The 18,122-nt window shown below is 32.3% G+C and overlaps 1 protein-coding gene across 1 annotated transcript in view; it reads left to right on the top strand.

Annotated features, from left to right (window-relative positions):
- Positions 1–18,122, top strand: part of LOC114333953 (host cell factor 1) — a 91,830-nt gene that overhangs the window by 27,296 nt on the left and 46,412 nt on the right. The window contains exons 8-12 of the mRNA XM_028283952.2: positions 13–225; positions 3,601–3,842; positions 3,918–4,125; positions 16,523–16,784; positions 16,839–17,949. Of these exons, the coding sequence (XP_028139753.2) occupies positions 13–225; positions 3,601–3,842; positions 3,918–4,125; positions 16,523–16,784; positions 16,839–17,949 (2,036 nt within the window). The remainder of the gene's footprint in view (positions 1–12; positions 226–3,600; positions 3,843–3,917; positions 4,126–16,522; positions 16,785–16,838; positions 17,950–18,122) is intronic.

Here is an 18,122-nt window from a genome sequence, read left to right as displayed (position 1 = left end):
TTCTCTTTACAGGCATGACGTTAGCGGCCTTGCCAAAAGGAGGCAATATTGTTCAGGCAAAATCAAATGTTTTACCTCAAGCGCCCAAAAATACTATTGTAAAAATTGTACCTAGTAGCCCGGCCAATAAAGTTCTAACAACCATAAAGACGATACCATACCAAATGAATAAAGCAACTGGGAAATTAGTTCCTTTCAAAGCCACAGGGCAAATGCCTACATTAGGTAAGTATTTTTTCTTATATTAATTATTCCAGTAAAGGGCAGGAGGTATGGTTTGAAAATTTTGAAATTTTGGATTTTTTTTTATTATTTCTTTTCAATCAAAGTACATATAGTCCAGGGCGCATCTGTTTCGAGATGGACGTTTAGAGGTGACTCATTTTTTTACAGAAATTACTTGGAATTAACTCATATAATAGTTGTTATCCTCCTACTCAAAAAGGTCCGGAACATTGTTTAAATAATCAAAATGTCAAAAAATGAAGGAAAAATTCGATTTTTTTCTTCGTTTTTTGATTATAACTTTAAAAGTATTCATTTCCGAGAAAAGTTGCACTAACATAAAAGTTGCGTAATTAAATTTCCTACAATATAGGATTCGTTATAAATTTTAAAAATTGTCACCCTTAGTGCAAAATAGCAATATTTGCGAAAAAAAAAGAATTCGCATTTTATGTTTTTCAAAATTTATGCTACACTTAGGACCTTCATATTTTACCGAGAGAAACTTTATGATATAATAAAACAATACTGTAGATTTCATTAAGATCAGTTCAATAGATTTTGCAAAATAAATTTTGCAATCCAGCTTTCGCAAAAAAAAAATATTTTTTCAAAATGTCACAGGACTGAAAATAAAGCAGATAGCAAGTTGATTTTTTTTTACATATAGAAGAGTACTGTACCTTTCATTTGCAATTTGAAAAATTAAAATCGGTTAACTACCACGGCGTCAGGAATTTTTTTAAATAAAAATGAATCTTTGGTGCTACGCGCAGGACAGCGGTGTTCGATTCACACAAGTTGATTTCCACCAAAATGTCTTCCAATCTTTATCTAATATATTATTTTCTTGCTCTATATTTTGTTGTATTTTAATATTTTAATTCCACAAAAATCAAACTAATTTTATTATTGTTTGTGAAATATTGTTTAAACAATTGCATATGTTTAAAAATAATAAACTTTTATTCCCTCAGTTAAAATATATGAACAAAGAAAATTTTTGCCAAAAAAGGTATTATGTCAAAGGACAGAGTATGTATTTTTATTTTGCAATAAACAAATTTATTTATTTATATCGAAATGTACTAAAAATTAAAATTTATCAATCATTATCAAAGGTCATGGGAATGACCAATCAGAGCAAACGTATCCGCTGTCCTGCGCGTAGCACCAAAAAATAATCTTTATTTAAAGAAATTCCTGACGTGCGTCGTGGTAGTTAACCGATTTTAATTTTGCAAATTGCAAAGGTACAGTATTCTTCTATGGGTAAAAAAAAATTCAACTTGCCGTCTGCTTTATTTTCAGTCCTGCAACATTTTGAAAAAATAAATTTTTTTGCGAAAGCTGGATTGCAAAATCTATTAAACATCTTAATGAAATTTACAGTATTGTTTTATTATACCATAAAGTTTTTCTGGGTGAAATATGAAGATCGTAAGTGTAGCATAAATGGTTGAAAAACGTAAAATGCGAATACTTTATTGCTTTTTCGCAATTATTGCTGTTTTGCAACAAGGGTGACAATTTTTAAAATTCCTAGCCAACCCAATATTGTAGGAAATTTAATTACGCAACTTTTATATCAGCACAACTTTTCTCGGACATGAACACTTTTAAAGTTATAATCAAAAAACGATGAAAAAAATCGAATTTTTCCTTAATTTTTTGACATTTTGATTATTTAAACAATATTTCAGACCTTTTTGAGTGAGAGAATAACTCAGATATTATATGAGTTATTTTCAAGCAATTTCTACAAAAAAATATGAGGATCACCTCTCAACATCCAAATGTACTAATATTTTTACAGATGCGCCCTGGTTTAATAACTTTCCGGAAATGATAATAAAATTACCGGAAATGCAGCTTGTTGAATATTCCTACCTTCGACTCACTTTTCAGCAACTTCGCGCCAGAGCGCTCGAGAGTAGTGAGAGACGTTCAACAGCTGTTCCCATTTTTTGTATATTACTCCGCGATTCAAAAAATATTCCGGTGCGCATCACTTTACGATTTGACAGACGAAAAGAACTTGAAAATAATAGTTGTCAAAACTTAAACGCGTTTTTCTCAAAACTGCTATTTTCAAAGGCAGTTGACATTGTACCTCAAAAACTACTTGACCGACATTACGTGAACATTTGACACGTTGACACTTTAGACATTTCATGAAGTAACACTGTCGAGATATTTTTTGTTTAACAATAATAAATATGTTGATTTTCATCACTTGTTACAAAAATTTCGTTATTTTGGCTTCTGAGTGATACCAAAAACTTAAAAATAGTTCAAACTAAAGGAACTCGACTGCGTCACCTCGACAATTGCGGCAGTAAAGTAACACTTTATTGTACTGAAAGAAGAATTTTACTTTACCTGTCGCGATTAATCAAATTAACTGAGATTGAATGTAAACTGCCGCCGATCTGTTTGCTTTATTTTTATACCATTATTCAAAGAGCACTGGTCAACAAATGTAGACCGCGCGACTAAGCGCGTTCCAGTATTATGTTTTGTGTTGACAATTACTCTTCCATGAGGTATTTATGACCTATAAGATGTTAGTTTTTAATTTTGTTGTAATTGTAAAAACAACAAAATTCTCTTAAAGTGTTGTTTTTTATAGGAAGCTCTGAATATGGCATGCGACATGCTGAAAGTACTTAGCTGATTTTAATAAATAATTTTACACACTATCAGGTTTTTTAAGAACATACACCTGTAGGCAACTCACTCGATAAGTTTACCACTATTTTTTAATTAAGTAATTTTTAATGATGCTTTATTTAGTTCAATATAATTTAGGTTTATTGTGAAGTTAGTTTAATTTGTTCTAGTATTCTTCTGCTGTCAGAAAAATAGTGATATTTCCTCAAGAGCAGTTATTTTCAATAATAATGCCTCCAAAATAGTTGCGAATTCTTTAAATATTCTGTATATCTGATCAATTAAACATGGTCTTTTATTACTATACTTTATTTCACGTTAATAACGGAACGTTACAATGCAGTTCAGCGTTGCCAAATCTCTCAGGCACGTGTTGCTACTAGACTGTCGATATACAATAATTCATTCTAATGACGGCGTGGCATCTGTGCGCTTCTATCATCCATAAGATATACGCAGTCCTATTTCTGCAATGTTCCAGTCTTAAGGTGAAACAGTCTATAGTAATCATAATTTTCTCGTCTGTAAACATAATTACTCTATTGTTCTAATCTATATTATTTTTTCCTTTATGTTCATCTTTTTTAATACTTTTAATTGTTTTATAATACCAGCACCAAACAGTTTTTCTATCTACCATAATGTATATCACTCGATACACGAATTATGTATTTTAAATCAAAATTTGTTTGTGATTTTTAGGCAATCAGCAAGTTTTGGTTGTGAATTCAAATGCAGGTTTGAAAACTATACAAACTTTAACAAATGCACAATCTGTAAATTTAAATAATGTAAAAACTACTTCTATAAATGCCCAACCAATCGTAACTGCCTCAAATTTAACCAGTTTGCAAGGAATGAAGATTGCTGGAAAACCTATTACCATATCAATGCCCATGCAAGTTGTTGGATCTCCTAAGACGGTTACTCTGTCAAAAAATACAGTAAGTATCATAGTTTTCATAAATATATTTCAAGACATTTGTTGTCGATAACTTCTCAGAATACTTTTTTTTTAGAAACAGGTAATGATTGGTGGGAAACCAGTCACTGTACAGATGGCGACAGGTGGTAATAAAACACTGACCCTGGTTCAACCCAATCAATCTGCAGCAGTAGGCAAGATCGTACGACTACCAATTAATTCGACAATAAATCACTCCAACAGTGGTGAACAACCAAAGCTAATGGTAGTTTCTCGACCAAAACAACCAACTGCTACTTTAGGTAAGTCAAAGTCTGTCAAACAGATTAATATTAAACATTGACAAGACAGAAATCATTTATTTTCACTCATACAACTCATCTACCTACAAAATTTTTGAGTGTGTTCATTGATTGTAATCTGAAATGGTCAGAACAAGTGAATTCAGTGAACATGAAATTGAATAAAGCTTTTTATGCTATATCTAGAATTAAAAACACACTACCCATCTCGGCATTAATGAACATTTATTATAGTCTTGCGTACAGCCACATGTGCTATAATGTAATTTTGTGGGGGAACTCAGTAGATAGTAACAAAGTGTTCATTACCCAAAAAAAATTATCCGTAAAATTTTTAATTTGGATTATCAACAATCGTGTAAAGTGTAAACCAATTTTAACATCAAATTTTAACTTTCTACTGCCTATACAGGGTGATTGATTAGTAGGGTAAATCTCAATAGCTCCGCTATAGTAATAGATAGCAATAAAAGTTAATAACAAAAATTTTTAGTCACTTTTGAACATCACATTACAAAATTATTTAGAATGTTACAGGGTGTTCGATAACACAGTGGCAGACCAAACTTATGTTTTTTTAAATGGAACACCCTATATTTTATTTTAAATTCGAAATCCTGTTAACTTCTCCATCACAAAAATATAAAGGTTTGTTATGTTATACAGGGTATTTACAAAGTTATAACCAATTTTATATGAAAATCGTAACAAGTTCAACTCCCTGTATAAATAAAAATAAGCAAAACAACAATGGTTTATTAATGCCATATTTTTTAACTTATTGTCAAAATTTTCAAGAATGGTCGATATTGCTAATTTTCTTTATATCAAATACAGGGTGAGTCAAAACGCAAGTACATTATTTTCTCAGTAATTTTAAATGGAACACCCTGTATTTTATATCACTATTGAAAAGTACCATTACCGTACTTTAATTTTTAGATAACATTCCCTATGTCTAAATTTATTAGTTTTCGAGATATTTTCATTTTTCAATGGACCAGTAGCGTGGCAACCCAAATCACCAGAATTTAATAAACTGGACTGATTTTTTTGTGGTTACGTTAATAATGAAGTTTATAAAATACCTCCAACAACAAGGGATGAGATGAAAAATAGAATACAAAGTGTATTTCGATGTGTTAATTTACAAATGCTCCGTAGAGTAAGTAGCTCATTCAATGATCGTTTTTAGGCGTACATAAATGTGTTAGGAGATAATTTTGAACACCTTATGTAATTAAATATTAAAAATATTTTATTAAAAGTAGCTTCTAATTTTTTCAAACATGTTTTTTTGCAAAATGTATTACTGATAAATTATGTTTTGTTCTTTATTTGTTACATTGTTACATTTACATACAAAAGTAGTGTTTAATTGTCTTCACAAAATATTGTATTTTGTGTTTGTGTGTTTTTTTGTAAAATTTATTACTAATTTTCTTTGTTTATTTGTTGCATTCACATAAAAAGACAGTTTTTAATTGTTTCAAAAATGTTGCATGTAGTGGTTGTGTTTTTGTTTGTAAAATGTATTACTAATAAATCATTTTTATTTCTTTATTTGCTACAGTGTTACATTGATTACCGGATTGATAATCGGTAATCTTCAATTGTCAATTCAGTCATGGCTTACTTAAAATTTAGATAAATTTAAACACCTAAAATAATTTGCTCTGAAAAATTAAAATATCTCGAAAACTAATAAATTTGGGCGTAGGGAATGTTATATAAAAATTAAAGTACGTTAATGTTACTTTTCAATAATGATATAAAATACAGGGTGTTCCATTTAACATTACTGAGAAAATAATGTACTTGCGTTTTGACTCACCCTGTATTTGATATAAAGAAAATTAGCAATATCAATAATTCTTAAACATTTTGACAATAAATAAAAAAAATGGCATTAATAAACCATTGCTGTTGTGCTTATTTTTATTTATACAGGGAGTTGAACTTGTTACGATTTTCATACAAAATTGGTTATAGATAGATAGATAAATTTATTGATCTTTTTGTATCATTTACATGACATAAGACAAGTCACAAGCATGGTATACCTATAGTACAATAAGTAGGTTATTAAAAAATACTACGCTTATTAAAAACATTAATGGTAACAAACATTTAGTAGAGAACAAGATTCATCATCATCAATGGTGCTACAGCCCTATGAAAGAGCCTCGACCTTCCCAAGTCTATTACGCCAGTCAGTCCTATCCATTGCCAACCGTTGCCAATTTGCTGCGCCTATTTTTCTTCCATCCTCATCTACACCATCTTTTCATCTAAGTTTTGGCCTACCCCTATTTCTACTTCCCACAGGTTGTGACATAAGGATTCTTCTAGTAGGGTTGTTATGCTGTGATCTTGCTAGATGTCCTGCATATCTTAGTTGTCCTATTCTTATAAGAGATACTACGTCGTTTCCACCAAATATATGTTTATATCTGTGGTATACCTCGTAGTTGTACCTCCTCCTCCAAATACCATTTTCACAGATGCCACCGAATATGCCTCTCAGGATCCTTCGTTCAAATATAAGCAGAAGGTTTTCATCTGCCTTGGAGATGGTCCATGTCTCCAATCCATATGTCAACACTGGTTGTATAAGGGTTTTGTATATGGTTATTTTTGTTTTTTGGCTTAAGTTTCTGCTTCTCATATGTCTACTCAGTCCAAAATAGCATTTGTTCGCTAGGATTATCCTTCGCTTGATTTCTTCTGTCATGACGTTTTCTTTGGTGATCAGGGAGCCTAAGTATGTGAATTTGTCCACCACTTCAAAGGTAGAGTTATCAACAGAGAATTGGTGACCGATGTTTATGGCTCTATTGTTGGGTGTTGATGCCACCATCTTAGTTTTCTCCTCGTTTACTGTCAGGCCCATATTTTTTGAGGCATTTGAGAAGGTGGTATACATTTCTTCTAGTTTGCGTGTTGTGCGGGCAACTAGGTCCACGTCATCGGCATATGCCAAAATTTGGGATGATTTATTAAAAATATTTCCTCTGTTGTCTATTCGGGCATCTCTGACCGCCTTTTCCAGAGCTATGTTGAAGAGGAGACACGCCAGCGCATCTCCCTGTCGCAGCCCAATATTCGTTTCAAACGCCTGTGATTGTTCGCCCTGTATTTCGACTTTGCAAACGACTTTACGCATTGTAGCTTTAACCAATCTTATCAGTTTGTCAGGGATGTGGAATTCATCCATGGCTTCATACAATTTATTTCTTAGGACACTATCATAGGCCGATTTAAAATCTACGAAAAGATGGTAAGTGTCGATATTGAATTCATTGGTTTGGAGAACAAGATTACGAGACTGATAAAATATTGTTAAAAGTATAAAAATATCGGAATCAGTTGCTAGAAATTTCCATTCAACTGATCTGAAAAGTTTCCCCTTGGTTGAGGTTGAGGATGTTCCAGGAACCGTTGACCTTGTCTGAAGTTGAATCGACTAAAATATACGTTTTTCGGCCAGAAATTTTTTTCGTAAACTTTTCTTGTAGAGAGGGTTCGACTCCTATCATGAAGGCTTGGTTATTGGATCGGACAAAGTATGTTGGAAGTTTCTTTATATAAGTATTTTGTTCGCCTGATTGTTTCGTAATATAGGCCTTTATATTGTCTTCTGTTACAGTATCAGGGACTCGTGACAAGAAAAGCCAGATTTTCTTCTCAGTTTTATCTATACCCTGGAAATTTTCATCCCCATCTCCACTGCCTATATTATGGTTACGGGTTTTCCCAGTTTTCCTTTTTACTAAGGTAAAACCTTCTGCTTCCGACGGGTGATGATTAGCTTCATTTATTTTTGATGTTGAAGGTTTCATTCCTGCCAGATTGTCATTGGTTAAGTTGATTACTTCATTTAATTTTTGTTTACTTTGTACTCTCATGATTTCAGCTGCTACCTGGTTAACCTTCATTATTGGATCACCCTGTAAATTAGGAGTTCCCATATGTGTTGGTGATGACAAATTGCCTTGATGTTTATTTTTGTTGATTTGGTTTTTTGTTACAGATAAGGTTTTTGTATCACTTACCTTATCTATTGGAAGCAAGTTTTTTGGTTGGTTGCTATTTTGATATGGTCTTGGTAGATTTTTATTAAATGATGAAATTTTATTTTCTAATGACTTTATTTTCTCGTTAAGTAAAAGGATTACCTGGCATTTATCGGATATTATAGTGTCTGCCTGTTATTATTTGTTTCAAGAGTTTGATTTCTTCTCTAAGGTAGGAGTCTTCGTTTATGTCAATCTCAGCAACTTGTTGAGATGGTTCATGTTTACAGTCTGTTTTTTTTTTTAGTTCACTAGCTTGTTTTAAACATGCTGGGTGGAATATTTCACTGCACTTTATGCACGTCACTTTACTTTTAACTTTTTTGGAGCAATGTTTACATGTATAATTTACATTTTCATTGGGAGCAGGTGAAGTGTCAACTGCTTCACCCGCCATCTTGGTCAACTGTATAACTTTGTAAATACCCTGTATAACATTACAAACCTTTATATTTTTGTGATGTAGAAGTTAACAGGATTTCGAATATAAAATAAAATATAGGGTGTTCCATTTAAAAAAACATAACTTAGGTCTGCCACTGTGTTATCGAACACCCTGTAACGTTCTAACTAATTTTGTAATGTGAAGCTCAAAGGTGGCTAAAATTTTTGATATTAACTTCTATTGCTATCTATTACTATAGCGGAGCTATTGAGCTTTACCCTACTAATCAATCACCCTGTATATCTATAAATGTTTACTTTATGTAAAAGAGGAAATCAATACATTTCCAGTAAATTCAGACAATCGCTATTACAATACAAGCAGTGCTGAATCTTTACGAGTTCCTGAACACAGAACATCGAAATTTTAAAATTGCTTTAGATATATGGGACTGGCCTTATACAATCATTTGCCAAAGACTGTGAAAGAAATACCACTTTTCACTAAATTAAAAAAAATGTTAAAGATTTACTCTTAAGAAAAGCATATTATTCTATAAACGAATATCTTAGAGGACAAACTGCAGTAGCTTCATATTTTACTTTGAAAAATGTTATTTTATATATTTTATGTTTTTTCAATTTTGTTACACTGTGAATATTGTATTATACACATTAATGTTTTTATACTGAATTCTGTAGTGACGTATCCACATTTTTTTAATGTCTTAAAGGATCAATAAAGTATGACTATGATAACGGATCTCCTTGTCGTAAGACTTTTCATCATCATCACGTAGCGCTACAACCCTGGGTGGGTCCTGTCTGACTGTACAACTTTCTTCCAATTTGATCAGTCTTCCATCAACCTAGGGTCAAGTGGAATGTTCATTTTTCGGAGATCTGCTTGGATGTTATCTCTCCATCGCATTCTGGGACGTCCGAGTGGTCTTTTGCCTGTAGGAATCTCCTCCCATAATACCATTTCTAAGTATTTTTCGTTCAAAACGTATGATCTTTTCTTCGTTTGATTTGGTCATGGTCCACGTTTCGGAAACATATCTGTGGCTATTTGCCAAAAGTTGATATGTCAAAAATCATGGTTTTCAGCTTTGCGAACCATGATATGTGTTTAAAAGTTATATTTTTATTTGCCAAAACTTTGATATGTCTTAGGACAATATTATTAAAGATATAAGTTAAAGACTAAACGTGATGTATTAAATTACCTCATTTTAATATTTGCCAAAAGTTGATAAGTCGACATATCAAGTTTTGTCACCATCAGATTTAAAATGTGGACGGATGTTTTATAGACATATCAAGTTTTGGTTACCAGCTGACGATAACATAACCTAATTTTATTGTTGTGCATTTTACTAAATTAAGGTGGTTCTTTGGTTGTCTTAAGAAAACTATTAGTAAAAGTATGTCGCGTGGAAAGCTGTTAGTTGATATGATTATTAGCCAACATGAAGATTCGGCCGTTTTAGTAAATATCGAAGAAACGGTATTACACACTGAAAGTGAGGACTTTAAAAAATCAGTGGGAAGTGATATAAGAGGATTGAAAAGGTGTTTAGTTGATGCCGAAATTAAAGAAATAAGTTCAACTTCTGGATCCACTGGCCATTCTGAAGAATTAGTGTCATATTTGAATAGTGATAATTCAGATGTAGATGAAGATTATATTCCTTCGGACACTTCATCTGACACAAGTGACAATGAGAGGCCAGGTAAATATCAAGCAATGCCATCTAAAAAGTGTGAAACAACAGCTACTTCCAGTAATACGGATGACATAGTAAGTAATGATACTTTTACAAATAAAAGTGACGAAGGCAAAGACCAAATAAATAACTCTAATGTCCAAACTAAAAAACCGAAATATAACAGACTAGAAATGAAAGAAAAGAAGATGTTAGGAGAAGAATATATTACAAAAAAAGGTATACAAAAACCTGCAAAAGTATTTCAAGCGCTTACTAGTTGCTGTCGCAATAAATGTCACGAGAAACTCTCCATAGACGAACAAAAATAAATTTTTTATGATTTTCTTAAAAAAGTGCAAGACAAAGACCAAGTAATTTCTGAAAGAGTGAAGATTGAGTCAAAGAAGACAGAAAGAAAAGATAAAGTAGAACGAGGAAATAATAAAAACAGACAAATTGTGGTATCCTATAATATCACATATAACGACAAAACGTTAAAAGTTTGCAAATACATGTTCCAGTATCTACATGGTATCACAAGAGGAAAAATTGATATTTTGATAAAAAAAAGACAAATATCACCCACGGGTTTTATAGAACCTAATGGATCTGGAAAACGCCAACCACATAACGCTCGACCAAACGAAAAAGCTGAAGCTATAAAACACATAGAGTCTTTTCCAAAATATGAGAGCCACTACTCTCGAAGACACACAAGTCGACTCTATTTAGCACCCAATCTAAATATTAAACTTATGTATGATCTTTATGTATCAAACAGAACAATGCCTGTATCATATTCATTTTATGCTAAGATTTTTAAAGAACTTGGATATAAATTTAAAAATCCTAGTATCGATACATGTAAAACTTGTGATTATCTAGAAAACAAGAAAAAATCCTCTAATAGTGAAGAAATACGTACAGCCGTGGATGAAGAGAAAAATAAACACCTCCAGCTAGCAGAGATTGCCTATGGTGAAAAAAAAGCAGATATAAAGTTCTCCAGAAACAGTAGCGGTAAAATGGTTGTTTTAGTATTTGACTTACAACAGAACCTACCAACACCCAATTTAAGCACAAATGTAGTCTACTATAAAATATTGCTCTGGACATATAACCTCACCATCAGAAATTGCACTGAAAATACCACTTCATGTTTTATGTGGCATGAGGGGTTGTCAGACCGTGGATGAGATCAAGTTGCTTCTTGTCTTTTAAAATACCTTGACAGCTTAGTTGATACAGTTGAAAAAGTTGTTCTATATTCAGATTCTTGTCCCGGACAAAACAAAAATAACATTGTTGCAGGAGGACTGTCTTTATTTGTTTATAGATCAACAACCATAAATGAAATACAACACAAGTTCCTGGAAGTGGGTCATACTAGAATGGAATGTGATGCCGACCATGCAAGAATTGAGCGTGCCAAAAAAATCGTCACAAATTGAAATAAGGATACCTCATGACTGGTACCAGTTTGTTAGAACCTGTCCCCGGTAAGAAGAAATTCCAGGTTATCGAAATGCAGAGGAAAGATTTTCTAGCGTATTCAAAACTTCTCCAGAATATCTATGTAAAGCGTGATAAAGGTGTGGATAATAAAAATGTGAAATGGCATGATATAAAAGTTCTACGTTTTGGTAAAGAGTTGGGTGTTATAGACATTAAATATGCACATAAAGGTCTTGACGTTTCTACCCTTAATATTAAACGCAGAGGGCAGCAGATGGATCCTACATTAGAACCTGTTTATAGTGGACCTAAACCCATAAAACATCAAAAAAAGGAAGACTTGCTTTTCCTGCTGCAATACCTTGATCCAGTGTACCATCCATTTTACCACGGACTCAAGACTAGTGAGAATGTAAATGATGGAATTTAATGTTTTATTTTTAAATGATAAACATTGCTTTTTTATGTAGATTGATAACAGTGAACAATAAAAATAATTTTGCTAATTGTTATTACTCATTTCAAAGAGATTTATACTGAAGTTTAAATTTAGATATTCAATAAATTGGTGAATTTTACATTATTTTATAAATTGATTAAAAGTAACCATCTTTATTAAATATCAAGTTTTAATTTCATTATAAATTTCTTCGGTTTTTATTTTGTAATTATGATATTCACGTATTTTATATACTTCACTTTGACATGATATGTCTATACAGGGTGAGTCACCACCAACGGGACGGAAGATTACAGCGAAATGGTAAAACATTTGAAAAAATTTTTAAATTAATAGTTTGTAAGTTGATAAAAGCTACATTTTAAAATTATTTTGAAATATACAGGGTGTCCCAATAAATGGCGGCGTATCAAAGTTATATTTTTTCTTATCGAACACCCTGTATTTTATTGCATTTTTTAATTGTCCGCAAAAAATAAGGTATAGTTCCATAAGGCTTCCCTATACCTATGTACAGAGTGTTCTGAGTTATGCTGACTTTTCTTAAAATGTAAAGTTTTAAAAGAAGGCTTATTCTCAAGTTACTTAAGAAATTATAAAAATACTACTTTTACATCTAAATAGGTTGATATCGGTTAAATGATATTCCATGATTAATTATTACACATTTGTCTACAGGGTGTTCAAAATTTACAGTTCCATTATTGGACTATTCAATGTGTCATATGATGCTTATTTTAAATGGAACATCATGTATATTAATAAATAATTATACTAAACAAATTTATCTCTTTCGAATGGTATATAGATGTCCTATACCTAAGTGTCATAGTTTTTGCGTAATTTACAAATATTTAAATTCTTTATTTGTAAATCGATTTTAAAACAAAAGATGAAGTTAATTAATGTCATTGTATGACATTGTCATTTTATGACAATACGGTCTGGTAATAATCTTATAATTAACGCATCCCATGATTGATTATTACACATTTATTTACAGGGTGTTCAAAATTTACAGTTACAGAACACCATGGATATTAATCACTTATGTAATAGGTACACATTCAAAATGTTTATACACCAAGCGATTTTAAATGATTTGTTTACATTATTTACATAGCTGGTGCTATAGAAGCAAAAACGTTCGAAATTCTTAATTTCATAAAAATATCATCTGAGGTAGTAGGGTAGGAAGTGTAGCATTTTTAATATAACCCCATTTAAAAAAAATCATCCTGGTCAATCCTGGTGACCTAGGTGGCCAAATATATGGACCGAATCTATCTATCCATTTATTTCTAAATTTCATATTGAGGTTGTTCTTAACATAACGTCAGAAATAAGCAGCAGCTCCGTCCAATTGGTGCCACATGTTTGTTCGCACGCTAAGTGGAAGGTTTTAAGAAGGATCCAATAAACTTGTTTTAAGAAATTTAAAAAAGTTGCTCCATTCAGATTTTCGTCAACAAAATATGGGTCGATAACGTACTCGCTCAGAATACTGCCCCAAACATTAACACTTCATCGGTGTTGCCAATCAACAGTAAAATGTTTGTTTCCTGTATCATAATAAAGTGAAAGCTATGTCTATTAACTAGACGATTATTATGAAAAGTAGGTAGATTCGTCTGTACACAATACATTCTTAAAAAAATCAGTATCTTCTTCAAATTCTAAAGTCTATAAACGAAAAGTTAAACGTTCCTGTTCTGTCTAATGCTGTTGTAAGTTGAGTTTTATACGGATGATAGTGGTTTTTCTTATATATTGTACATACACTCGTTTGACTGATTTCCAATCGACCCGAAATTTTTCTCGTACTAGTATTTGGGTTTTCCGTAACAGAAAGCAGTACATCAAGTTCGTTAACGTCATCAAAAATAAATGGTTTATTTTTATTTAACTTTTCGTATCTATGCAACATTACCATTAGCACAGAATCTATCGAGAAATCTCTTAAAAACGTCCTTTTTGTGTGTCACAGGATACTTTTAAGCGTAAACTTTAGAAGCTAAGAGACAATTTTAAAAATATTCCCCAATGCAAAGTAGCATGTCTACTCTTTCATAGATGGCGTGATTATTCATTTTTAGGAACAATTAAATTTGAATGTAACTGGCCCTGCCAAAGCCATTTTTAAGTAAAAAAATTGAATTTCATACACGGATGTTTATAGTTTTGATAATTACCAGACCGTACTGTCATAAACTGACAATTTCATACAATGACATTAATTAACTACATCTTTTGTTTTAAAATCGATTTACAGATTAAGAATTTAAATAATTGTAAATTACGCAAAAACTATGACACCTAGGTATAGGACATCCATATACCATTCGAAAGAGGTAAATTTGTTTAGTATAATTATTTATTAATATACATGGTGTTCCATTTAAAATAAGAATCATATGACACATTGAATACTCCAGTAATGAAACTGTAAATTTTGAACACCCTGTAGACAAATGTATAATAATTAATCATGGAATACATTCAACCATTATCCAACTATTTAGACGTAAAAGTAATGTTTTGATAATTTCTTAAATAACTGGAGAATAAGCCTTTTTTTTAAACTTCACATTTTAAGAAAAGTCAACATAACTCAAGAACACTCTGTAATAGGTATAGGGAAACCTTATGAAACTATACCTTATTTTTTGCGGATAATTAAAAAATGCAATAAAATACAGGGTGTTCCATAAGAAAAAATATAACTTTGATACGCCGCCATTTATTGGGGCACCCTGTATATTCCAAAATAATTTTAAAATGTAGATTTTATCAACTTACAAACTATTCAATTTAAATTTTTCTCAAATCTTTTACCATTTCGCTGTAATCTTCCGTCCCGTTAGTGGTGACTCACCCTGTATATGGCATCTAAGATATTTGCCAAAACATGATATGTTAGTAAAATCATTTTTCACAATAGAATTTCCAAAATTAATGTACACTATTAGTTTAAGCAGCATTTTATTTATTTATATACGAAATTTCATAAAAATCTAATAAAATTTGAGCGAGTAAAAAATAAAAACAAATTGTCATGAGGTTATATATTTTTAATTTCGCTCTACTAAAAACTTGTTCTATTTGACATATCAAGTTTTTGCAAATAGCCACAGATATGTTAGTACAGGTCTGACGATGGATTTATAGATTTTGATCTTGGAACTTATAAGATTTTTTGATTTTATAAACTTATCCTGTGCGAATAGACAGCGATTTGCTGATTGGATTCTGTCTTTTATTTCTTCAGTAACATCGTTGTCAGCTATGATTATGGCCCCAGATACTTAAAACGTACTCTTTCGAAATTGAAGGTGTAAGACTTTTATTCACTTCAAATTCATCCGATGAGAATCCTCTCTACTACATGATTTCGCATCCTATTCAAGGTTATTCTTAGTAACCAATCAGTTTTCTAAAAAGCTTAGTGCTTCATAGATTTTATACCTTCTTATCCTATCATACACTTGTTTAAAATCTAGGGACAATGCATGAAAGGATACCTTATGTTCATAGCAAAGTCTGTTACTATAAAATGTTAAATATATTTTGTTAATTGAGGGATGTAAAATCAAAGTCGGCAATCTCCCATTTCCATAATTTTGGAAAACCGCGAAAAACTGTAGAAACTAGCAGAATTAAATTAACGCAATAAAACTGATAAGAATCATCATATAAAATTTGGTTTGTGATCGGATGTCTAGAAGGAGGAGCTTAAGAAATTATTTATTTTTCTTTTTTTAAATATTTTTGTTTGGAGATTGCCGCTTTTGTTTGCAACGCTAGTATATTGACTGATATGAAAATGATTATTACCAGTTTTGAAACTAATTAAACATCATTGTGCCGGTTACTTATATTTTGATATTCAACAATAATGTAAAAGCAATTTAAATGCATATCACGTAAACCAAAATATCCTGAAGTTCGGGTATATATTCACAAGTTTCTACAGAGTTCAAGACATTCACAGTTGATCACGTGCGAGCACAACGTGGTTCTTATTGGCCCGCAGCGGAGATTGCCGTGTTTGGTACGCACTCAGCTATGGATATTGCCGCTTTTGATCCTAACATGAATTTTTCACTGCGATTTGTATACAGTTAAGACCGCTTTTGGTTTTTACAAAAATAGTTTTATCTAACAGATAATATAAAACGCAACAAATGGCGTCCCTAACCCAAAACATGAAAAGTGGAGATTGCCGCCTTTGATTTTACACCCCTCAATTGTGTAGTAAATATGTAAACATACATTATTCGAAAATGTGACGTTTTTTATTTTGATACTAGCTTCAACTTCCTTTGATAGTCCAGCCACAACAGATGCAGCACTTGCTGCCATAGCAGCAGAAGCTGGTCTGATAGATCCTGAGCCTGAAAAAGGAGGTGTAGTAAAACTAGATGGTGGTGAGCAAACAATAGTTCTTCCCCAGGGGAGCAGTGCATCCGATGTTTCTGCCCAAATAGAAGTTGCAACGGGTCTCATAGGAGGAGGTTCTATTCTTGGATTGAAAGGAGGCTCTAGATTGAATAGGCCACCAAAATCTTTTAGGTAAGGGGATGATCATTTTATTAAAAAATGGATAATGTATATATTTTGTTGTAGGTATCGCTTAGGATTGTATGGAGGTGGTAAAGATGGTGAAGATGATGATACAAAACCTTCAACTACGACAGCTGAAGCTGATTCTACACAAGCTACCGCCACAGAACTGTCAGAAATGTCAACTGCTGAAAATGTAAAAATGGACTGGGACCCAGACTTAACACCTAAAGACACTGGAGAAAGCTTAGACTCTAGGGTAAAACCTTACTCTGAAACAATATCAGAAGCTGAAGCAAAATCAGATGAAATAAAAGAATCTGAAGACAAACCTGAAGCTGATGTAGGAACAGATGTTAGCATGAGATTAGAAGGTGAAGAAAGAACAAATAATGAAGTCAAATTAGAAGCCGAAGAAAGGCCAGAAAGCGGAGATAGATTGGAAAATAAGGAAAGAGTGAAAGTTGAAGTCAAATTGGATGCTGAAGAAAGAACAGACAGTGAAAATAAATTGGAAGCCGAGGTAAAATCAGAAAATGGAGACAATATGGAAGCAGAGGAACGACTCAGCAATGAAGTCAAAATGGAAGCAGAAGAAAGATCCGAGACTGAAGTCAAATTGAAATCTGACGTTACCGAGAAGTCAGATATAAAATTCTCAGAAGAAGATCAAACAAAGTTAGACATAAACGTAACTGCAAAACAAGGGACAGGAAGCAATAGTACATTTAATATAGTCGAGAAAAATTCCAATGATACAGTGAAGATGGAAACAGATAGTAGACGAGAACAATCAGCTGATCCAAATTATCACAATTACCATAGTCAAAGTAGTGACATCTTGAAAACAGAAGATATGACCCCCAATGATGATCCTTTAGCTGCGTTAGCTTCTGCTGCTTTGGATCATTCAAAAGAGTTAAAAAAGACTGAAAATAATGTTCATGGTCCTGAACAGCCTGTTAAAGACACTTGGTATACTGTTCGCTTCATTAGGGGTAATAGTTGTGATGTACGGAGTTATTTTTTGTTAAATGACGACACCGCTGATCTGACGTTGGACACGTTGCCTTATACCATAAATTATCCTTCAGGATTTAGCCTTGAACCAGGCACGGCTTACAAGTTCAGAGTCGCTGCTATCAACTCCTTAGGCCGTAGTGATTGGAGTGAGGTAAGTGATCACCTGATCTTTTATTTTTGATAGTAAAAAGAATTTTTTACTTTTACGTGTTTGCTTGTTGAATTGTGGGAATCTTATTAACACATTTGCTGCCACTGAATGAAGAATTTGTGCTACTTGAGTCAGGTGCCACTGAATGTCTTTATGGCGTTCTTAGCCTATGA

Source organism: Diabrotica virgifera, chromosome 10, assembly GCF_917563875.1.
Source record: "Diabrotica virgifera virgifera chromosome 10, PGI_DIABVI_V3a".
In the NCBI taxonomy this organism is placed as follows: domain Eukaryota; kingdom Metazoa; phylum Arthropoda; class Insecta; order Coleoptera; family Chrysomelidae; genus Diabrotica; species Diabrotica virgifera.
This window is presented reverse-complemented; position numbering and strand designations above follow the sequence as displayed.